This window comes from Pelophylax lessonae, assembly GCF_965119305.1.
Source record: "Pelophylax lessonae genome assembly, chromosome: 1".
Lineage (NCBI taxonomy): Eukaryota > Metazoa > Chordata > Amphibia > Anura > Ranidae > Pelophylax > Pelophylax lessonae.
The window spans coordinates 615,238,488-615,262,713 of record NC_138768.1 but is presented as its reverse complement, the minus strand read 5'-3'; the positions used below and the strand labels follow the sequence as shown (position 1 = coordinate 615,262,713).

The 24,226-nt window shown below is 43.5% G+C and overlaps 1 protein-coding gene across 1 annotated transcript in view; it reads right to left on the bottom strand.

Moving 5' to 3' along the window:
* Positions 1 to 10,931, bottom strand: part of CFI (complement factor I) — a gene marked incomplete at its 5' end in the record, with an annotated part of 70,958 nt that extends 60,027 nt beyond the window's left edge. The window contains 2 exons of the mRNA XM_082243586.1: positions 9,285 to 9,913; positions 10,490 to 10,931. Coding sequence (XP_082099712.1) covers positions 9,285 to 9,913; positions 10,490 to 10,931 — 1,071 coding nt within the window. The remainder of the gene's footprint in view (positions 1 to 9,284; positions 9,914 to 10,489) is intronic.
* Between the last annotated feature and the right edge of the window lie 13,295 nt (positions 10,932 to 24,226).

Below are 24,226 nucleotides of genomic sequence, written 5' to 3'. Positions count from 1 at the left end.
TAGTAGGCAGTAAGGGGAGCCCACATCTATGCTTAGTGGGCATATGGCTTGCCTTATATTAATGCTGTAGAGAACAGTCTTATGGGTGCATCCCATCATCACTATATAGATATTCTTATTTGGACTTTACTTAGTCCAAAAAAAGGACTTAATAAAGTCAACATAATGTAAGCTAAGTCATAATGATGTTGCACATAAAGCCCTTAAAGATGTCAAATATAAGTTGCAATTTTCTTTTGTTCCATTCACTGGGTGACATGAGAAAACCAAGAATGGGCTGAGACACTCAGTTAGCTGAAATATGAGTCAGAGGGGAGCCTGCACTCTAAAATATAATACGGCTTATAAAAGTGGACTGATAAAGACTCCAAATATCCTTCTACCAGTTAATACTGTATAATGCTAGCAGTCCATGGTGTAAAAATTGTAGGATCAGGTGTGTTTAGCAAATAAAGCTAAGAAGTTGTTCACACCTTAGGTCCCTTTTTATACTACATAATCAGTTTTTATTAAAGAATAAGATCATGAATTGCAACACACTATAATCAGAAACAAGACATTGCAGGGAAACATACAATAAATTAACAATAAAATGACAGAGGGTACATACACAAAGATAAAATTAGGTATAAAAGAACTAGGAAAGAAAATTTATAGGGGTAAGAAGAGGCTTTAGGACAGAGCTCAGTCCCCTGGTTCATTCAGGCAGAGTTCCTCCTAATAATCTTTACGTGTCACTAAACCCACATTCGTTTTCTGTATTCTGCAAAGATCCTTGTTGATACTGCTGTTCCTTATGTCCTTTTTGATCATGTGGATTTTGCAGAACAGTGGTGGCAGCTCTGCAAATGCTCAGTTTAGTGAGTTTCTATTCTATGCTAAGCATTTCCTTCCTATCATATCTGAGCAGGCCATATGACTATAGAGTCACACATGTGGGCCTATACACAGTGGTAAAGGACAGCCCACTCCCTCCCTCCTCCTTTGTGCTGGGATATTACATCTTGATTGATGGAGGCTTCTCTACCATGTTATTCTAAGACACAGGCTGGAGGGGAGTGACACAGCTTGTAACTGGCAGAAGATTGCCTACACCATGTTATTGTTTACTGCTCCCGCCCGCCGAATAGAAAAATGATGACAGAGCGGGTGGCTCTCTTCCGGGCCGACATCATATGACTGGGACACGCCGTGACCCCGATCTCAGCACGACCCCGAGCTCTTTACCCATGTGATCAGCTGTACTCCAAACAAACAATTCAGCCAAGCGCTCACTCCTATGGGAAAGACTGGCGTGCTGCTCTCCTCAGGCAGGGAACTCCAACATAAGTGCATGAAAGAAAAGAAAAAAGGAGGCGCAAACACCTAGTGCATTACCCGTGGTCACCGTTAATAAAAAGTTTTAATAAATGCCAAATGCATACTCACAAACATGAAGATTTTTAAAATCGTGTTACAAGAATCCACCACACGTGAACTGGAACATGTCCTTGTAGATAGGACCGCTAACGCGTTTCGGGAGTCAAGCTCCCTTCATCAGAGCACTGTGATCAGCTGTGTCCAATCACAGGTGATCATATGTAAACAAGGGGATGCCATTTATTGGCTCTCCTTGCCTCACACTGACAGAGTGTGAGGAGAGGAGATCCAACCAGCGGCATCTCCGCACAGGGGAGATCTGCACAGATAATCAGGGCACTGATCATCAATGCCCTGAATACAGTGCAGCCCCAACAGTGCTCATCGGTGATGATCACTTTTTGCCCATCTGTGATGCAACATAAACCTATCAGTGACACCAGTCAGTGCCCATCAGTGATACCAATTTGTGCCCATCAGTGAGGCCAATCTTTGCTCATCAGTGATGTCAATCAGTGATTCCTTTCAGTGCCCATCAGTGCCTGCCCATCAGTGCTGCCAATCAGTGCCGCCTATCCATGCCACCTATCATTGCCCATCAGTGCCACCTATCAGTGCTCATCGGTGCTGCATATCAATGCCACCTATCAGTGCCCATCAGTGCTGCATATAAGTGCCTCCTCATCAGTGCCCATCAGTGCCACCTTATCAGTGCCCATCAGTGCTGCATATTAGTGCCTCCTCATCAGTGCTACCTCATCAGTGCCCATCAGTGCTGCCTCATCAGTGCAGCCTCATTAGCGCACATCAGTGGAGGAGGAACATTACTTATTTACTACATTTTCTGACAGAAATTAAGAAAAAGTTTTCAAAGTTTTCCTTTTTTAGCAAAAAATAAAAAACCCAGCAGTGAATAAATACCACCAAAAGAAAGCTTTATTTGTGGGAAGAAAATGATAAAAAAATTAATTTGGTTACATTGTTGCATGACCGCGCAATTGTCATTCAAAATGTGACAGCGCTGAACGCATGGGCAGGAAGGTGGCGAAAGTGCCCAGTATTGAGGTGGTTAAAAAAAATAAAGATTTGATTTCAAATATATATTTGTATGATGATTTAAACAGTTTATTGATATTAATTATTTATTTTTTCTCTGTCATCTAAAGGCTGTTTTTTTTTTTTTAATTTTGAACCTGTGACCAGCAGCAGAGGACGAGAAGCTCCTCCTGCTTATGTTTCCTTGCTTATGTTTCCTTGAAGGCTGGGAAAGAGCTGGGTCACGTGACAGTTGTATATTGAGTAGGAAAAAGGTACTTAGATATTCTTTTTTTTATTAAAATAATTACAGTGCCATCATCCACATACAAAAATAAAAGGGACCATGTGAATTAAACAGTGCGTGTTTAGTATCACTTTAAGTTAGCAATATACTAGTAGAATTTAGTTTGAATTATTTTGTTTTAGGAACCTTTGATTTCATAATCATTAGTGAGGTCAAATTAACATTCATGTTCGACTACTGAGAAGATAAATTTGAAGGCGCAGAATGGAAAATTTTTCTTGAATGAACAAATTTCTAACAGTGTAAGTGGTTTTCATTTAGTAAAGTCCATTAGTTCCAAATGGAATGTTAAAAGCAAACAAAATCACTTTTGAGTGAAATTTGTCAAACCGTTGAATGAACGGAAAATTGTCATATATATATATATATATATATATATATATATTTATATATATATACAGTATATGTATGTATATATATATATATATATATACGTAAACGTATGACCAGCTTTAAAATTGTGATTTGAACAGGTTCACCTGTTGGTACTCATATGTAACAGGACTAAAGTGGCTCATGTTCCCTTCTATCAGAGCTAACCACAGACAGTGGCAGTCTGACAAGAAATAATGCAAAACAATTGCACCTAACTTCTTGGATCTGCAAATTTACCAAAACATCATATGGGTTAAATGAGGGAAACGACTTAGGGGTCTGCTTATAAATGTTCACTGAATCCTAGTGGAATTCCTTTCCTGACATTGAAAGCCACATTGGGGATCTATTATTAGAATAACCCAGCAGCATCCTACATTTTTTGTTCATATTTGTTTATATTTTGTATATTTTTTTAAACTTTATTGGAAGTGTACAAAGCGTACACTTCATTCAAGTCTTCCCACAACAGCATGGTGTGCTGCTGTGACCTCCAGGCCATCCAGTGCACTGCAGAAAAATGCAATATGTCTGCATTTTCCCTTACCACACCTCAGACTAGCATTGGGGTGTAAATATGGCACATAGAAAACAATTGTTTTCTGGGCACCTTTGCAGTGACTAATGTTGACCCAGTGTGGGAAAATGGCCTTCACTATACATAGTGTGAAAGAGCCTTAAAGTGGATGTAAATACGATTCATGAAATCTGACCTGGGCACATATATCTGTAGTGTTTACTTATCTCTCTCCAAAGCACTAAGTCCACTGATTTTCTGCTGCTCCGTTCTTCTGTTATCAGCATGATAACTTCGGAAAAGTTCTCCAACGCTGGAGATAAAAGCAGCTGTAAATTTGTGCTGGGGTGGGTGCTATAAATAGATTAGCAGAGAGCTGGTCTATACACAGCACAGCTCTGCAAGTATCTTCGTTCTTCTGCCTATGTGGAGAGGGGGGGGGGGTGCCTTTCCTCCAATCAGCTTTCACACAGTGTAAGAAAGAGCTGGGTCACAGTGTATGCCAGGACTCCACTACCACAGCTGAAACAGGAAGAACCAATTCTAATACGATCAGTGTTTACATTCTAAAGAATATAGCAAGCTGAAGACAGCAGATATACAAATAAAACTTATGTAGGGAGATTTATTTCATCTCTGTGTATCATCTGAGGCTGTTCACTTCACTGGGTATATGTGAGGGTTTACATCCACTTTAACTGTGTGTGACCAGGTCATAATAACCAGGGGATAACCTTCACAGTTACATCATTTACAAACAGTGGATACATTGTTTGCCTTATTTCCCTGGCTAAGCATACTGTGAGAGGTGGACAGTTGATACTATGTTTACATCTGAGATAATGTAACATTTTATTATAGTGAATGCAGGAACATCCTTTGTCTTCTAATCTTGGATACTGCTTTCAGAGCTAGCCACAGACAGTGCCAGATTAACAAAAATGAATGCAAAAAAAGCTTCCTACGCCAAGCTTCCTGTTCTGCCAATTTACCAAGAGTAAATAGAAATATCTGCTTGGCAGCAAGATGTCATATGGGTCAAATGAGGAAAAAGCTTAGGGGCTATTTACAAATGTTTTTAGCCAAGATTCGCCCACTTTTCACCTAGATTTTACACATTTTTCCAATATAATCCAAATAGAGAAATGTTTGAATCTTGGGTGAAAGTTTTAATAATCTTGTGTAAAAACATTTTTAACCACTTCCCTACCGGCGCATTGTAAAATGACGGCGGCAGGAACACTTACTCCCACGTCCGCCCGTTCCCGCTTTTCCTACCTACCTGAGTTGGAGTCCGTCTCGGTTCAGCCTCTACAAGGCGCAGTCCCACATCTTAGGTTGCTACAAGCACCAACAAGTGCTGACATCTTTAGTCCAATAGGAACTTTTTGCCACATAGCCAAGACCTCCATGTGCTCAAATTTCAGCACTGTCCAGCTTTCTTCCTTTTATATGGTAATGATACCAACATTGCACCAGGAGTGATACCCCATAGAGGATCCCCACCTGGGGGGATTTAACAGATCCTATTCCAGCCTAGGGAGGCATTAAGCGCTACTTGACTGAGCTTAATTGCGAGGTCACACGCAATATGGTAAGCACGCACTCACAGGGGGGTGCACAGTTCTTTTGGGACAAATCTTCACTGTGGCACCTTTGAAGCACTTTTTCACTTTGTGTGACTTCACTCCTGCATGTTTACAGCACTATTAGCACCTTTGAAGAATTGAATTTTTAGTGGCAACACTTCATACATTGGGACTTGTTTGCACTTTATGGATTTTTGAACAATATTTATATATTGGGACTTGTCTGCACATCATGGATTTTTGAACACTATTTATTTATTTATTCATTTATTTAGTCTATTTATTCTGTTATTCACTATTTATGGTATTCATATTTTTGTCACTTTTTGATATACACAGTCATATGATACATACATAATTTATATATTTTTTGGTTGTTTCATTATTAATTGCGCATTATTATGACAATTTTGTGTAAAAAAAAATATTTCTTCATTTTCCCAAGAATTGTGGGAAAAAAATTAAAACTTCAGAAAACTCACCATGCTTCTTACTAAATACCCCGGAATGTCTACTTTCCAAAAAGGATCAAAAACAAAGGGGTTCCCCTGTGGGTGGGACTTTAAAGGCACTGATATTTCAGAAATTACACATAGGTAAGAATACAAAAATGTAGCTTTATTGAAATTGTTTATACAAAATATATAAAAGATAAAAGCAGAGGCAAGCAAAATTATACATCACATTACAGGGTTGAACATCCACCATAGGACCCCCATGTAAACACCCGACGCGTTTCGGAGAAACACTCCTTCTTCAGGGGTGCCTTGGGAGGGTGGTCTGTAAACAATCAGTGTAGATGTACATATTATACATAATTGCAAAGTCAATCTGGCAAGAAGAAATAATAATCAAGTCAAAAAAATTGCACTTACATGTTTCACTGTAATGGTTGAAGAAAGAGTGCCTGCCTGCAAGGCTAAAAACAGAACATCGACAATGCCAGCGTGGGTCTATGGTAAGCCGATTAAATTCGATGGAGTTGGCTTCATACAGAAGGAGAATTTTTTAATTTGTAGAATTGAAGTTAAATCAAGGTTGCTTGCTACCAGACGACTATGTGGGTCTGGGTGGGGACAGCTGAGATCCCAAAAAAAGAGGCAATCCTGCTGGGCAAAAAGCCGAAATAAAGAAGAAAAAAAGAAAAGAAGTATATGGTAAATAGTGTGTCATATGAACAAGTCAGGGGACACACAAGACACCTAGGGGTTAATCTCACCAGAGAGCTACTACCCATATAGGAGCTACAGGCTCTCTGAGGTGAGGGAATCACCCTGGAGGCTCCAATGCTCATAGATATATAATATAGATTAATTATTAAGTAATTTAATAAAGAGAGGGGGGGGGGGGGGGTTTGGTTCTTTTTTCTCTAAATGAACATTGTAACTACTTAAGAGCAGAGGAGCCAACAAAAATGGAGATCCCAAATATGTTTAAGAAGTATAGAAATACCTTTTCAAATCCAATCTTGGCAGAATGAATGCAATATCAGGATAGATGTTGCTCCACGCTCGGCAAAGGAACATATGAGTCCGACGCCGAGCGTGGAGTATAAATGAGGAGTTGCTAATCAGCTGAGAGCAATCTCAGCTGGGCGGCTATTGCGTCCAGCTGACTGCCAAAGGGATCTCCCGGGTCACATGGGCCAGCGCCGCCCCCAGCCGGAAGGAGTCCGGCGGAAGTGATGGCAAGTCAACACCGCCGGAAATGATCCGGCGGAAGTGACGTCGGCCCATGCGTCCCACCGACACGGTACAGACTTCCGCCAACGTTGAATACGTCAGGCGGAGTCCATTGGGCATGCGCAATGGGAATGTCCCATGAGCCAGGTGTGCAAGGCTGCTGCCCCCATTGGCGAACGCCACGAATGGCGTTCGCCTTACCGTGCCGGGCTGTACCCATAGCAATCGCAGAAGATAGTTATTTTCTGCGCAACAAACTTGATAAGAATAAAAAATCATGTCAAAAGTGTATGTTATCTGTATACCAAAGGCAACATATTGGTTCAAAATACATCTCTGTATGGATTTATAGCCATTTAAACAGAGAAAGAAAGAAGAAAAAAATTGGCAACCATAATTGCAACCCAAGGGCAAGTCGATGTTCATGTGTACAAAGCAAGACAAATGCTTAATACAATAATGTAATCACAAAGGCTAACTGCAGGGAAAGAAAAAGAAAAAGGGGAAGGGGGGAGGGAAAAAGGAAAGAGGGGAAAGGGAAAGAAACTAATAAATAAAATGGGTATACAAGCAGCATATTTCTATACAAGGAGTCTATTGTAACAAAGACAGAGCCGGGGATTTCCTCCAAGAGGCAAGTGCTAGATCGAGATGTGTTCCCCAGGAGGCATAAGAGAGATTATTTATCTCTCCATGCCTCCTGAGGTGAATCCCTCAAGAAATGGCTTGAACGAAATCATCTCGTTCAAGCCAGGAGGTTCTGTTGCCCTCAGGCGGTAAATCCACCGCAGTTCAAGTTGGAGGAGGGTCTTATTCCAATCCCCTCCTCTTGGACTGGGGTGGACTCTATCCAGGATCAGAAACTTTATTTTTGGAAAAATCCCTGCATGAACTGAACTGGTATGTCGGCCTAGTGGGAGATCCGGATTGCAAGTTTGCATGCTTTTTATGTGTCTGTTAGCCCTTTTGGTGAAATCTAGCTTTGTTTTGCCAACATAAAAACACCCGCACCCACAGAGGAGTAAATAAACCACCCCGTGGGTGCGGCAGTTGGCAAAGTGCTGGGGTATAAATGTTTGCCCATTCGGTAGAATGGGATTTTTTTTGGTCAGCATAAATTTGCAATATTTACAGGCACCGCATATAAAGGTGCCTTTGGCCTTGCAAGGATCTCTCCCATTTTGAGCTGTGTATTCGCTACGTACCAATTGATCTTTTAGAGCGGGAGCTTTTTTGAAAGTAATTTGGGGAGCAGGGGGAACATGTTTGCCCACGATGGGATCGAGGGACAACAGGTGCCAATACTTCCCCACGATTCTCCTGACCTCAGTATGTTGTTCTGAATATTTCATGATTACTCTCAGTGTTTGGTCAACTGGTCTGGCTGTGTTTGTGGCTATTAATGAGGTTCTATCTTTCATCAGGGCCTTTCTATAAGCCTTCTTTAAGGTGGTAGGGGGGTATCCTCTAGTCAAAAGTCTCTGTCTCAAATCGTCAGCTGCCTTCTGGAAACTGATGAGGTCTTTACAATTGCGTCTAGCGCGAAGGTACTGTCCGTATGGAATGGATTGCACCAATGTGGATGGATGAAAGCTAGAGGCATGGAGGATGGTGTTACCAGCAGTGGGCTTACGATAAAGCCCACTGTGGAGAACACCATCCTCCCCCCTAGTCACTGTGACATCAAGAAACGTGACACAAGAAATGTCATATTGCATTGTAAAAGTTAAGTTGAAGTCGTTTTTGTTAATTCGGTCCATAAATGCATTCAAAAGTTCAGGGGGTCCATGCCAAAGCATGAACACGTCATCGATGTATCGGACCCACAATCTGATGTGGTCCGTGTACATCGAGAGCATGTCATCATTCAGAAGAGCTTGTTCCCACTCCCCCAGGTACAGATTGGCGTAGGATGGGGCACAACATGTGCCCATCGCTACGCCCTGCACCTGGAGGTAGTGGGAACCATCAAATGTAAAGACATTGTGAGATAATATGAACTGTAACATGGACAGAATAAACTCTCCGTACGCATCCAAAATTTGGTTTTCTATTAGTGTGTGTCTAATTGCCGAAAGGCCACGATCGTGAGGAATAGAGCTATAAAGTGCCTCAACGTCAATTGTGACTAGGAGACACTCATCTGGAATCCATATGTTTTCAATTCTTTGTAAAAAGTGTATCGTGTCACGTACATGGGATGGTAGTTGTGTGACCAGTGGTTTCAAGAAAGAGTCAATAAGCCTGCTAGCGTTATCTGTTATAGAGCCTCGCCCCGAAATAATGGGGCGCCCTGGTGGATTAGTGGCGTCCTTATGTATTTTGGGGAGGGCATAAAAGGTCGGGGTAATTGGAAAGGTTGTGCGTATGAATTCCCATGTATGTTTGGGAATGACTTCGTTCAAATAAGCAGTATCAACCAATTTGTAAAACTCGAGCTGATACTTATTGTTAATATCAGCTGGAATTTTACGATACCAGTTATGATTCTTCAGAATCTTTTGGCACATAGTCACATAGTGAACATTGTTCATAATCACCACGTTGCCCCCCTTGTCAGCCTGCTTAATAGTAATCGAGTGGTTGGTTTTTAGGCTTTCAATGGCCTGTCTTTGATTGAATGTTATATTTGTTTTTGTAGGTTTTTTGATGTTGAGTTTATCAACATCTTTAGTTACCAAGCTGACAAAGGCGGCAACGTGGGGATTGGAGATGCACGGAAATTTATCTGATTTTTTCCTCAATTTAAGATTATCTTTTTTATGTATGGATTTTTCGGAATCTAAATCTGTCAAAAGAGAGGGCAAATCGACTCTGTCAATGAGATCCTCATTTTCCTCCAAGAGAGAGATTAGTGTTTCTAATATAGGGTCTTTGTCAGAACGTGTAGTCTTGGATGAATTCTCTTTGTCGAAAAGAATTTTAAAATTCAATTTCCGAGCAAAGAGATTTATGTCTTTGATAAGGTCAAATTTGTCCAGCTTTCTACTCGGGCAAAAGCTTAGACCTTTTTTGAGAACATCAATCTCATCTTGAGACAAACGGTAATCTGAAAGATTAATGACTGAAAGATCAGTGTGTGAAGTTTTAGAAATAGGTGCCTCTGGGGGGGGGTGAGGGGGGTGGTGCTACGGTTGAATTTAAAGGGGAGTGGTGGGAGTGAAGGTTGGTGCTTGTGCATGAATAAGCTCTAAAAAAGTGGTGTCTTGCAAATTAATTGTGGAAGCTAATGAAACAGGTGCTGAATTCAAATTAGAAAGTGATGTTTTGGTGTTAGATTTTGTGCCTTCTTGAGGTGTGTCAGCGTTGTAATCTGATCTCTGTGTCGTGGGTTTGAATAAAGATATGTTTGATCCTGTGTCGTGTTGGACGTTTGTTTTTTTAGAAGATTGTTTTAGGTCATGTTCATCATGATAAGCCCGTTTCGTTGTTTTTGATTTGGGCATGTTTGAGGGACCATTTCTGGATGCATTTTTGGAAGGAAGTTGAGAGATAGGGAAATGTTGTTCCTTCTGTGTAGGTGGAAGATAAGGAAATTTATTTATATTCCATCTGTATGCTTTGTTTTGATCAAATGCAATAGTGTCACGTACTAGTTTTTGTTGTTTTTTTATAAGAATATTACGGTTGAAAACCTCTAAGTGGTCTTTAAGCTGTTTTTCTTTAGTTGAAAACAGTTTGTGAGATTTGTATTTCTGGAGCTTTTGACAGAGATTGGTGACCTCAGTATCTAGCTTGGAGGCGCGAGTGGTATATTCAGTAATGAGAAGAGTCATCAGAGTGGCTGAACATTCACTTAAAGTGTGCTCCCAATTGGTTTTGAACTCTGGACTAAGGTCCTCAAGGAGAGGAAATACCTGTATCCTGAGGCCAATTGGGTTAGTCTTATTTTTGATGTAGTCCTTAAAAGACTTTACATGCCAAAAATAAGCAGACTTTTTTTCAAGGGTTTTGGATAACTGAAAAAATAGTGTCGATAAATCAGCTTCTACATACTCTTTGTTTCCGAAATCTTGTAAGTATCCAGCCATCAATGACTCCCACTCATCGCCTACATACACAGACATATCTGTACACCAAATTTAAGTGTTTGCTGCAAAAAAATAGAGAGATAAATATATGAACCAAGACAAAGACAAAGCAAAGAAAAAGGGGATTGGAATAGGAAAAGATTGTGTGATTACACAAAATGTTACAAAATCTAGACAAAACTAGACCAATATTGTGGTCAAAATACAAAAAATTCAAAAAATTGTAGTTTTAGTTAGGATTGGGACAACGCCACATGAACTGAGACGGGGAATGGTATTTGCTACCTAAATCAAATTGTACATATGTAGTTCATGTGGAGTGGTCCCTAGCGTGCCACATCCCGGGTACAGAATCAAAAACAAAGGGGTTCCCCTGTGGGTGGGACTTTAAAGGCACTGATATTTCAGAAATTACACATAGGTAAGAATACAAAAATGTAGCTTTATTGAAATTGTTTATACAAAATATATAAAAGATAAAAGCAGAGGCAAGCAAAATTATACATCACATTACAGGGTTGAACATCCACCATAGGACCCCCATGTAAACACCCGACGCGTTTCGGAGAAACACTCCTTCTTCAGGGGTGCCTTGGGAGGGTGGTCTGTAAACAATCAGTGTAGATGTACATATTATACATAATTGCAAAGTCAATCTGGCAAGAAGAAATAATAATCAAGTCAAAAAAATTGCACTTACATGTTTCACTGTAATGGTTGAAGAAAGAGTGCCTGCCTGCAAGGCTAAAAACAGAAAAACATCTTATGTGCCAAAAGATTCTGAAGAATCATAACTGGTATCGTAAAATTCCAGCTGATATTAACAATAAGTATCAGCTCGAGTTTTACAAATTGGTTGATACTGCTTATTTGAACGAAGTCATTCCCAAACATACATGGGAATTCATACGCACAACCTTTCCAATTACCCCGACCTTTTATGCCCTCCCCAAAATACATAAGGACGCCACTAATCCACCAGGGCGCCCCATTATTTCGGGGCGAGGCTCTATAACAGATAACGCTAGCAGGCTTATTGACTCTTTCTTGAAACCACTGGTCACACAACTACCATCCCATGTACGTGACACGATACACTTTTTACAAAGAATTGAAAACATATGGATTCCAGATGAGTGTCTCCTAGTCACAATTGACGTTGAGGCACTTTATAGCTCTATTCCTCACGATCGTGGCCTTTCGGCAATTAGACACACACTAATAGAAAACCAAATTTTGGATGCGTACGGAGAGTTTATTCTGTCCATGTTACAGTTCATATTATCTCACAATGTCTTTACATTTGATGGTTCCCACTACCTCCAGGTGCAGGGCGTAGCGATGGGCACATGTTGTGCCCCATCCTACGCCAATCTGTACCTGGGGGAGTGGGAACAAGCTCTTCTGAATGATGACATGCTCTCGATGTACACGGACCACATCAGATTGTGGGTCCGATACATCGATGACGTGTTCATGCTTTGGCATGGACCCCCTGAACTTTTGAATGCATTTATGGACCGAATTAACAAAAACGACTTCAACTTAACTTTTACAATGCAATATGACATTTCTTGTGTCACGTTTCTTGATGTCACAGTGACTAGGGGGGAGGATGGTGTTCTCCACAGTGGGCTTTATCGTAAGCCCACTGCTGGTAACACCATCCTCCATGCCTCTAGCTTTCATCCATCCACATTGGTGCAATCCATTCCATACGGACAGTACCTTCGCGCTAGACGCAATTGTAAAGACCTCATCAGTTTCCAGAAGGCAGCTGACGATTTGAGACAGAGACTTTTGACTAGAGGATACCCCCCTACCACCTTAAAGAAGGCTTATAGAAAGGCCCTGATGAAAGATAGAACCTCATTAATAGCCACAAACACAGCCAGACCAGTTGACCAAACACTGAGAGTAATCATGAAATATTCAGAACAACATACTGAGGTCAGGAGAATCGTGGGGAAGTATTGGCACCTGTTGTCCCTCGATCCCATCGTGGGCAAACATGTTCCCCCTGCTCCCCAAATTACTTTCAAAAAAGCTCCCGCTCTAAAAGATCAATTGGTACGTAGCGAATACACAGCTCAAAATGGGAGAGATCCTTGCAAGGCCAAAGGCACCTTTATATGCGGTGCCTGTAAATATTGCAAATTTATGCTGACCAAAAAAAATCCCATTCTACCGAATGGGCAAACATTTATACCCCAGCACTTTGCCAACTGCCGCACCCACGGGGTGGTTTATTTACTCCTCTGTGGGTGCGGCTGTTTTTATGTTGGCAAAACAAAGCTAGATTTCACCAAAAGGGCTAACAGACACATAAAAAGCATGCAAACTTGCAATCCGGATCTCCCACTAGGCCGACATACCAGTTCAGTTCATGCAGGGATTTTTCCAAAAATAAAGTTTCTGATCCTGGATAGAGTCCACCCCAGTCCAAGAGGAGGGGATTGGAATAAGACCCTCCTCCAACTTGAACTGCGGTGGATTTACCGCCTGAGGGCAACAGAACCTCCTGGCTTGAACGAGATGATTTCGTTCAAGCCATTTCTTGAGGGATTCACCTCAGGAGGCATGGAGAGATAAATAATCTCTCTTATGCCTCCTGGGGAACACATCTCGATCTAGCACTTGCCTCTTGGAGGAAATCCCCGGCTCTGTCTTTGTTACAATAGACTCCTTGTATAGAAATATGCTGCTTGTATACCCATTTTATTTATTAGTTTCTTTCCCTTTCCCCTCTTTCCTTTTTCCCTCCCCCCTTCCCCTTTTTCTTTTTCTTTCCCTGCAGTTAGCCTTTGTGATTACATTATTGTATTAAGCATTTGTCTTGCTTTGTACACATGAACATCGACTTGCCCTTGGGTTGCAATTATGGTTGCCAATTTTTTCTTCTTTCTTTCTCTGTTTAAATGGCTATAAATACATACAGAGATGTATTTTGAACCAATATGTTGCCTTTGGTATACAGATAACATACACTTTTGACATGATTTTTTATTCTTATCAAGTTTGTTGCGCAGAAAATAACTATCTTCTGCGATTGCTATGGGTACAGCCCGGCACGGTAAGGCGAACGCCATTCGTGGCGTTCGCCAATGGGGGCAGCAGCCTTGCACACCTGGCTCATGGGACATTCCCATTGCGCATGCCCAATGGACTCCGCCTGACGTATTCAACGTTGGCGGAAGTCTGTACCGTGTCGGTGGGACGCATGGGCCGACGTCACTTCCGCCGGATCATTTCCGGCGGTGTTGACTTGCCATCACTTCCGCCGGACTCCTTCCGGCTGGGGGCGGCGCTGGCCCATGTGACCCGGGAGATCCCTTTGGCAGTCAGCTGGACGCAATAGCCGCCCAGCTGAGATTGCTCTCAGCTGATTAGCAACTCCTCATTTATACTCCACGCTCGGCGTCGGACTCATATGTTCCTTTGCCGAGCGTGGAGCAACATCTATCCTGATATTGCATTCATTCTGCCAAGATTGGATTTGAAAAGGTATTTCTATACTTCTTAAACATATTTGGGATCTCCATTTTTGTTGGCTCCTCTGCTCTTAAGTAGTTACAATGTTCATTTAGAGAAAAAAGAACCAAAACCCCCCCCCCCTCTCTTTATTAAATTACTTAATAATTAATCTATATTATATATCTATGAGCATTGGAGCCTCCAGGGTGATTCCCTCACCTCAGAGAGCCTGTAGCTCCTATATGGGTAGTAGCTCTCTGGTGAGATTAACCCCTAGGTGTCTTGTGTGTCCCCTGACTTGTTCATATGACACACTATTTACCATATACTTCTTTTCTTTTTTTCTTCTTTATTTCGGCTTTTTGCCCAGCAGGATTGCCTCTTTTTTTGGGATCTCAGCTGTCCCCACCCAGACCCACATAGTCGTCTGGTAGCAAGCAACCTTGATTTAACTTCAATTCTACAAATTAAAAAATTCTCCTTCTGTATGAAGCCAACTCCATCGAATTTAATCGGCTTACCATAGACCCACGCTGGCATTGTCGATGTTCTGTTTTTAGCCTTGCAGGCAGGCACTCTTTCTTCAACCATTACAGTGAAACATGTAAGTGCAATTTTTTTGACTTGATTATTATTTCTTCTTGCCAGATTGACTTTGCAATTATGTATAATATGTACATCTACACTGATTGTTTACAGACCACCCTCCCAAGGCACCCCTGAAGAAGGAGTGTTTCTCCGAAACGCGTCGGGTGTTTACATGGGGGTCCTATGGTGGATGTTCAACCCTGTAATGTGATGTATAATTTTGCTTGCCTCTGCTTTTATCTTTTATATATTTTGTATAAACAATTTCAATAAAGCTACATTTTTGTATTCTTACCTATGTGTAATTTCTGAAATATCAGTGCCTTTAAAGTCCCACCCACAGGGGAACCCCTTTGTTTTTGATTCTGTACCCGGGATGTGGCACGCTAGGGACCACTCCACATGAACTACATATGTACAACTTTCCAAAAAGGGGTCATTTGGGGTGTATTTGTACTGTCCTGACATTTCAGGGCCTCAAGAAATGATAGGCCATCAGTACATCAAGTGTGATCAATTTTCAATGATTAGCACCATAACTTGTAGACTCTATAACTTTCACACAGACTAAATAATATACACTAATTTGGGTTATGTTTACCAAAGATATGTAGTAGTATAACTTTGGGCCCAAATTTATGAAAAAAAATTACTTATTTGCAAAATTTTATAATAGAAACTAAAACAAAATGTTTTTTTTTTTTCAAAATTTCCGCTCTTTTTTCACTTATATTGCAAAAAATAAAAAACCCAGTGGTGATTAAATACTACCAAAAGAAAGCTTGATTTATGTGGAAAAAATGATAAAAAATTTGATTGGGTACAGCGTTGCAAGACTGAGTAATTATCATTCAAAGTGTGAGAGCGCTGAAAGCTGAAAATTGGTCTGGGCAGGAAGGGGGTGTAACTGCCCAGTATGGAAGTGGTTAAACAGACCCTTTAGACTTGTCACAAAATAAGAGATACTACTTGCACAATAGATTACTGCTAACCTGACAGATACCCGAAAAGGAGTACCGCCCCCGCAGCCCCCCCCCCACCAAAAAATTAAAAGTCAGCAGCTACAAGTACTGTAGCTGCTGACTTTTAATTTTAGAACACTTACCTGTCTAGGGATCCCCCGATGTCGGCAACCCCAGCCGATTTTCTTATCGACTCTTGAGTTCTGCCACCACTATTGGTGGTAGGGGAACTGGCAGCGAAGCCTTTCGGCTTTACAGCGGGTACCCTACTGCACATTCACGAAGCGCGATGTGCTTTCTAACTGGCCCGGCGGTGAAGGAAGAAGGAGGGGGCTGAACTTCCAAGGAATCTCGCCGCAGCGAGGTTTCCTGAAAGTGGGGACAGGTACCTGTCAAAAACAGGTACCCCCCTCTCCCAGAAAGGTGTCAAATGTTGCACCGGAGGGGAGGAGGAAGCAAACAAGTGGAGCTTTCCCTTTTGGGTAGAGCTCCACTTTAAAAGAAATACATGGAGGCCACTGCTGACTTTACCTTCTGAAGAGGATAGATAACTGTCTGGGATGTTGACATTTCTCTGACTAATTTGATCTGTACTGATCTTGTCCCAGGTCAGTGACTTAAAAAACACCAACAGCGAGGCAAATATCAGAGAAATGTCTGCAATGGTAGCTCCATTGTGTCTCTCTGAACAGGTTTACTTTAGGAGGCTATAAGTAGGGTTTGCTGAAACTGGAGCCAGTGTCTAATTTTTTGTATTTGCTGTCTGATTCAAATACTTTATATTGTCAAAAGTATTAGGATGCATACCTTTACACACACATGAACTTTAATGGCATCCCAGTCTTAGTCTGTAGGGTTCAATATTGAGTTGGCCCACCCTTTGCAGCTATAACAGCTTCAACTCTTCTGGGAAGGCTGTCCACAAGGTTTAGGAGTGTGTCTATGGGAATGTTTGACCTGTCTTCCAGAAGCACATTTGTAAGGTCAGGCACTGATGTGGGCGAGAAGGCCTAGCTCACAGTCTCTGTACTAATTTATCCCAAAGGTGTTCTTTTGGGTTGAGGTCAAGACTCTGTGCAGGCCAGTCAAGGTCCTCCACCCCAAACTCGCTCATCCATGTCTATATGGACCTTGTTTGTACACTGGTGCGCAGTCATGCTGGAACAGGAAGGGGCCATCCCCAAACTGTTCCCACAAAGTTGGGATCATGAAATTATCCAAAATGTCTTGATATGCTGATGCCTTAAGAGTTCCCTTTACTGGAACTATGGGGCCAAGCCCAACCCCTGAAAAACAACCCCACACCATTATCCCCCCTCCACCAATTGATTTGGACCAGTGCACAAAGCAAGGTCCATAAAGAAATGGATGACCGAGTTTGGGGTGGATGAACTTGACTGGCCTGCACAGAGTCCAGACCTCAACCCAATAGAACACCTTTGGGATGAATTAGAGCGGAGAAACATTCCAATAGACACAATCCTGAACCTTCTGGACAGCCTTCCCAGAAGAGTTGAAGCTGTTATAGTGGCAAAGGATGGACCAACCTACAATTGAACCCTACAGACTAAGACTGGGATGCCATTAAAGTTTATGTGTGTATAAGGGCAAGTGTCCCAATACTTTTGACAATATAGTGTATGTGTGGGCCAGGAACCCGTGCATAATTGCATAATTCCCGACCCACAGGCAAAGTGCACTGTTCTTTAGTAGACATGCAGGAGTGGCACCCCCACGCATCAGCAAAGCACCCACGTGCATTTCCATGCAGTACATTTTTATAAAAGGGTTGGGGACTTCTTTCTCCACGTTTCTTGTGAGTACAGCATCCCATTCAAATGAATGGACTGCTGTACCAGCGACTTGCACACAAACGGACAAGTGTGAACCTAGCCTTAAGCTAGGTACACACGTACCGAAATTTGGCTGGCTCTGCAGGAACCATCCAAACTTTGATCCCTGTTTAGCCCTCTCTCCAGCTTCTGTTGAATAGTGATGTCGCGAACCTAAAATTCGCGGTTCGCGAACGGCGAACGCGAACATCGGCAAATGTTCGCGAACCGGCGAACCGGGCGAACCGCCATAGACTTCAATAGGCAGGCGAATTTTAAAACACACAGGGACTCTTTCTGGCCACAATAGTGATGGAAAAGTTGTTTCAAGGGGACTAACACCTGGACTGTGGCATGCCGGAGAGGGATCACGCAAAAAAAAGTTCTTAAAAATTATAATTTTTTGATAGAGAGCCAATTATTGGAAAAATTAAAAAAAAATAAAAATAAAAAATTTCTTTGGATTTAGCATCTGGGGGGTCTAAAAAGTGTACCTGTGAAGTTTCAGCTCTGTAGCATGTCCAGAACCCCTAAAAAACAGCATTTTTCTTATATTTTCAGGAATATGGCTTCTCTGCGGCTGGCTTTTTCTCTTGCAGGCATTTATCGGGCATTTTTTTAGGCAGGCATGTCATTTTTTGTATTTAGTGTCTGGGGGGTCACAAAAGTGTACCTGTCAAGTTTCAGCTCTGTAGCATGTCCAGAACCCCTAAAAAACAGCATTTTTCTTATATTTTCAGGAATACGGCTTCTCTGCGGCTGGCTTTTTCTCTTGCAGGCATTTATTGGGCATTTTTATAGGCAGGCATGTCATTTTTTGTATTTAGTGTCTGGGGGGTCACAAAAGTGTACCTGTCAAGTTTCAGCTCTGTAGCATGTCCAGAACCCCTAAAAAACAGCATTTTTCTTATATTTTCAGGAATACGGCTTCTCTGCGGCTGGCTTTTTCTCTTGCAGGCATTTATCGGGCATTTTTTTAGGCAGGCATGTCATTTTTTGTATTTAGTGTCTGGGGGGTCTAAAAAGTGTACCTGTCAAGTTTCAGCTCTGTAGCATGTCCAGAACCCCTAAAAAACAGCATTTTTCTTATATTTTCAGGAATACGGCTTCTCTGCGGCTGGCTTTTTCTCTTGCAGGCATTTATCGGGCATTTTTTTAGGCAGGCATGTCATTTTTTGTATTTAGTGTCTGGGGGGTCACAAAAGTGTACCTGTCAAGTTTCAGCTCTGTAGCATGTCCAGAACCCCTAAAAAACAGCATTTTTCTTATATTTTCAGGAATACGGCTTCTCTGCGGCTGGCTTTTTCTCTTGCAGGCATTTATCGGGCATTTTTATAGGCAGGCATGTCATTTTTTGTATTTAGTGTCTGGGGGGTCACAAAAGTGTACCTGTCAAGTTTCAGCTCTGTAGCATGTCCAGAACCCCTAAAAAACAGCATTTTTCTTATATTTTCAGGAATACGGCTTCTCTGCGGCTGGCTTTTTCTCTTGCAGGCATTTATCGGGCATTTTTATAGGCAGGCATGTCATTTTTTGTATTTAGTGTCTGGGGGGTCACAAAAGTGTACCTGTCAAGTTTCAGCTCTGTAGCATGTCCAGAACCCCTAAAAAACAGCATTTTTCTTATATTTTCAGGAATACGGCTTCTCTGCGGCTGGCTTTTTCTCTTGCAGGCATTTATCGGGCATTTTTTTAGGCAGGCATGTCATTTTTTGTATTTAGTGTCTGGGGGGTCTAAAAAGTGTACCTGTCAAGTTTCAGCTCTGTAGCATGTCCAGAACCCCTAAAAAACAGCATTTTTCTTATATTTTCAGGAATACGGCTTCTCTGCGGCTGGCTTTTTCTCTTGCAGGCATTTATCGGGCATTTTTTTAGGCAGGCATGTCATTTTTTGTATTTAGTGTCTGGGGGGTCTAAAAAGTGTACCTGTCAAGTTTCAGCTCTGTAGTATGTCCACAACCCAAAAAAAACAGCATTTTTCTTATGATTTTTAGTAGAAAACTAATGCAGTGTCTTTCCAGCTGTCTTTTTTTCTTTCTGGCAAGCTGAAATATGATATGCCAAGGCAAACATGCCTATCAGTTGAGCTATGACACAGACAACACTGCACACATGGGGAAATATGTAAAACAAAAAACAGGAAAAGGAAATTAGGTGACGGTAACAAAACATGATATTGTGATTGGCCAAATAAAAAGTCACCTCGCGATGAGGTCGCGCCAAAGTCGCGCTAAGTCGCGCCAAAGTCGCACTGGAAGCGACGCTACTTTAGTGGTAGCGGCAGTGTAAACCAGCACTAAAACATCCAGTGTGTGAATACGATCAGGTATGATGTTTTATCGGTCAAGTAGTGTAAGGGTTACGCCCGTTGCCCGCTTCACAGTGACAGACCAAACTCTGACAGACCAAACTCCCCGTTTAACAGTCAGTCAGTCCATTTGCACAACCGCAAACTCCCAATTTGCACAAGGTTGGATACCAAGCTAGCCATGTCCCGTTCCTTGTCCTCACTGACATCATTGAAGGTCTCTTCCTCCACCCAGCCACATACAACACCAAGGGTCCCCGAAAGGTGAGAACAAGCCCCCTGGGACGCCTGCTGTGGCTGGTATTCCACCTCCTCAAAGCCACCTTCCTCCTCTGACTTCTCTTCTTCAGACTCCTCTCTCTGCGTTGCCACAGGTCCAGCAATTGACAACGACAAGGCTGCTTCTGGTGGTGATGAGGACCACAACTCTTCCTCTTCATGCTCATCTACAGCCTGATCCAGTACTCTTCGCAGGGCACGCTCCAGAAAAAACGCATATGGGATGAGGTCGATGATGTTGCCTTGGGTTCGACTGACCACCAGGGTTGTCATCTCCGCAAAAGGACGCATGAGCCTACAGCCATTGTTCATGAGCATTCAGTAACGCGGCCAAAAAATACCCAGCTCCGCAGAAAGAATGAAAGAAAATGAATGTTTTTTTTTATGAAAAATTATCCTGCGGATCGCTTTTGGTCTGTACACAATGAAGCAACGACCTTATCATCTGGGGTGTGCCAACACAATCCTAGAGGTGATCGCTTCCTTGTGATACGCAAGCCCCTTCACCACGACAAGGTAACGATCACGAAGGGGAATTGACACATGTATGTGCCTTTTTTTTTGTTTTTTGTTTTTTTGCAGCCACAGTGTAGCACCAGAGGCCAGAAAAATTAGGCATGTACACATGCATGAAAAAGTAGGTATTGTTGCAGCCGCTGCTGTAGCAGCGGCCTGAAAAATTGAGGTTTTAAGGCAGAAAGTGCACTAAAACATTGCTGCTTGAACCGTAGTTGGTGGCGGAGACGTCACGTAAGTCATCCGGCATGCAGAGAATGATTATATACAGCAGCGTGTGGACCATTTTTAGGCCAAGGCATCTCAGTCATCACCAGGCCTTTTTTAGTCAAATGCATCCCCCACTGTCAGTCCCTTCGGGATCCATGCCTCATTCATCTTAATAAACGTGAGGTAATCAAGACTTTTTTGACCTAGGCGACTTCTCTTCTCAGTGACAATACCTCCTGCTGCGCTGAAGGTCCTTTCTGACAGCACACTTGAAGCGGGGCAGGCCAGAAGTTCAATGGCAAACTGGGATAGCTCAGGCCACAGGTCAAGCCTGCACACCCAGTAGTCAAGGGGTTCATCGCTCCTCAGAGTGTCGATATCTGCAGTTAAGGCAAGGTAGTCTGCTACCTGTCGGTCGAGTCGTTCTCTGAGGGTGGACCCCGAAGGGCTGTGGCGATGCATAGGACTAAAAAAGCTCCGCATGTCCTCCATCAACAAGACGTCTGTAAAGCGTCCTGTCCTTGCCGGCGTGGTTGTGGTGGTAGGAGGAGGATTACTTTCACCTCTTCCCCTGTTGGATTCCCGTTGTGCTGTGACATCACCCTTATACGCTGTGTAGAGCATAGTTTTTAACTTATTTTGTAGCTGCTGCATCCTTTGCGACTGCCGGTAATTGGGTAACATGTCACAGACTTTCTGCTTATACCGGGGGTCTAGTAGCGTGGCCACCCAGTACAGGTCGTTCTCCTTCAGCCTTTTTATACGAGGGTCTCTCAACAGGCATGACAGCATGAAAGACCCCATTTGGACAAGGTTGGATGCCGAGCTACTCATGTCCAATTCCCCCCAGCCACGTACAACACCACGGGTACCAGATAGGTGACAACGAGCACCCTGGGATGCCTGCTGTGGTTGGTGTTCCTCCTCCTCAAAGCCACATTCCTCCTCTGACTCCTCTTCCTCACACTCCTCTTCCAGTGTTGCCGCAGGTCCAGCAATCGATGGTAAGGCTGTTTCTGGTGGTGGTGATGGTGACCACAACTCTTCCTCTTCCTCTTCACGCTCATCTACGGCCTGATCCAGCACTCTTCGCAGGGCACGCTCCAGGAAAAAAACATATGGGATGATGTCGCTGATGGTGCCTTCAGTGCGACTCACTAGGTTTGTCACCTCCTCAAAAGGACGCATGAGCCTACAGGCATTGCGCATGAGCGTCCAGTAGCGTGGCAAAAAAATACCCAGCTCCGCAGAGGCTGTCCTAGCACCCCGGTCATACAAATACTCGTTGACCGCTTTTTCTTGTTGGAGCAGGCGGTCGAACATTAGCAGTGTTGAATTCCAACGTGTCGGGCTGTCGCAAATCAAGCGCCTCACTGGCATGTTGTTTCGCCGCTGAATATCTGCAAAGTGCGCCATGGCCGTGTAGGAACGCCTGAAATGGCCACACACCTTCCTGGCCTGCTTGAGGACGTCCTGTAAGCCTGGGTACTTCTGCACAAAACGTTGCACAATCAGATTCAACACATGTGCCATGCACGGCACATGTGTCAACTTGCCCAAATTCAATGCCGCCAACAAATTGCTCCCGTTGTCACACACCACTTTGCCGATCTCCAGTTGGTGCGGGGTCAGCCACTGATCCACCTGTGCATTCAGGGCGGACAGTAGTGCTGGTCCGGTGTGACTCTCTGCTTTCAGGCAAGTCAACCCCAAGACAGCGTGACACTGTCGTATCCGGCATGTGGAATAGCCCCTGGGGAGCTGGGGGGGTGCAGTTGGTGTGGAGCAAGACGCAACAGCAGAAGAGGACTCAGCCGAGGAGGTTAGCATAGAGGATGGAGTAGGAGGAGTAGAGGAGGTGGCAGCAGGCCTGCCTGCAAGTCGTGGCGGTGTCACCAACTCCTCTGCAGCAGAGCCACGCATTCCATGCTTGGCAGCCGCCAGCAGGTTTACCCAATGCGCAGTGTACGTTATATACCTGCCCTGACCGTGCTTTGCAGACCAGCTATCAGTGGTCAGATGGACCCTTGCCCCAACACTGTGTGCCAGACGTGACATGATTTCTTTTTCCACAATAGAGTACAGGTTGGGGATTGCCTTTTGTGAAAAATAATTTCGGCCGGGTACCTTCCACTGCGGTGTCCCAATAGCGACAAATTTTTTGAAGGCCTCAGACTCCACCAGCTTGTATGGTAAAAGCTGGCGGGCTAAGAGTTCCGACAAGCCAGCTGTCAGACGCCGGGCAAGGGGGTGACTCTGCGAGATTGGCTTTTTGCGCTCAAACATTTCCTTCACAGACACCTGACTGTGGGCAGGTGACGAGCAGGAACTGCTGAAGGTGAGAGGTGGAGGGGCGGGTTGTTGATAGGGGGCATGGAGGACAGCAGTGGTTGACGTGGCTGAAGATGCTGGACCAGGAGGAGGATGGTGGCTTTCAGTTTGTGTGCTGCTTTTACTCATGTGTTGATCCCATAGGCGTTTGTGATGTGAGATCATGTGCCTTCGCAAAGCAGTTGTACCTAGGTGGGTGTTGGACTTCCCACGACTCAGTTTCTTTTGGCACAGGTTACAAATGGCATCGCTGATATCAGAGGCAGACACACAAAAAAAATGCCACACTGCTGAGCTTTGCAAGGACGGCATTCTGGTGGTGGCAACAGCTTGCGTTGATTGGCGTGCTGTCTGGCTGACCCCGGGTGCCGAATCTACATGCTGTCTGACTGCGCCACTAGCTCCTTGCGATGACCTCCTCCCCCTGCTTCCAACTCGTCTCCTCCTCCTCTCTGTCTCCCCATCTGAACTTTCCCCCTCTTCTTCTGCTCTTCGAGCAGGCACCCAGGTGACATCCACAGACACATCGTCATCATCAGCCGCTTCACTTGACAACTCAGCAAAGGCAGCAGCAGCAGGTACAACATCATCATCATCACAATGTACGTCCATGTGTATAATGCTGCCTGACTGAGACATATCCCCGTTATCTACATCCTCTGGCACTAATAGTTGCGCATCACTTATTTCTTCAAACTGATGTGAAAATAACTCCTCTGACGGATCAAGTGAAGCGGCTGTGGTGCTAGTGTTGGTGGTGGTGCCGGCGGGCTGGCGAGTGGTAAATTGAGAGGTGCCCGAAGCTGAGCTGGAGGAGGATGGTGCATTAAG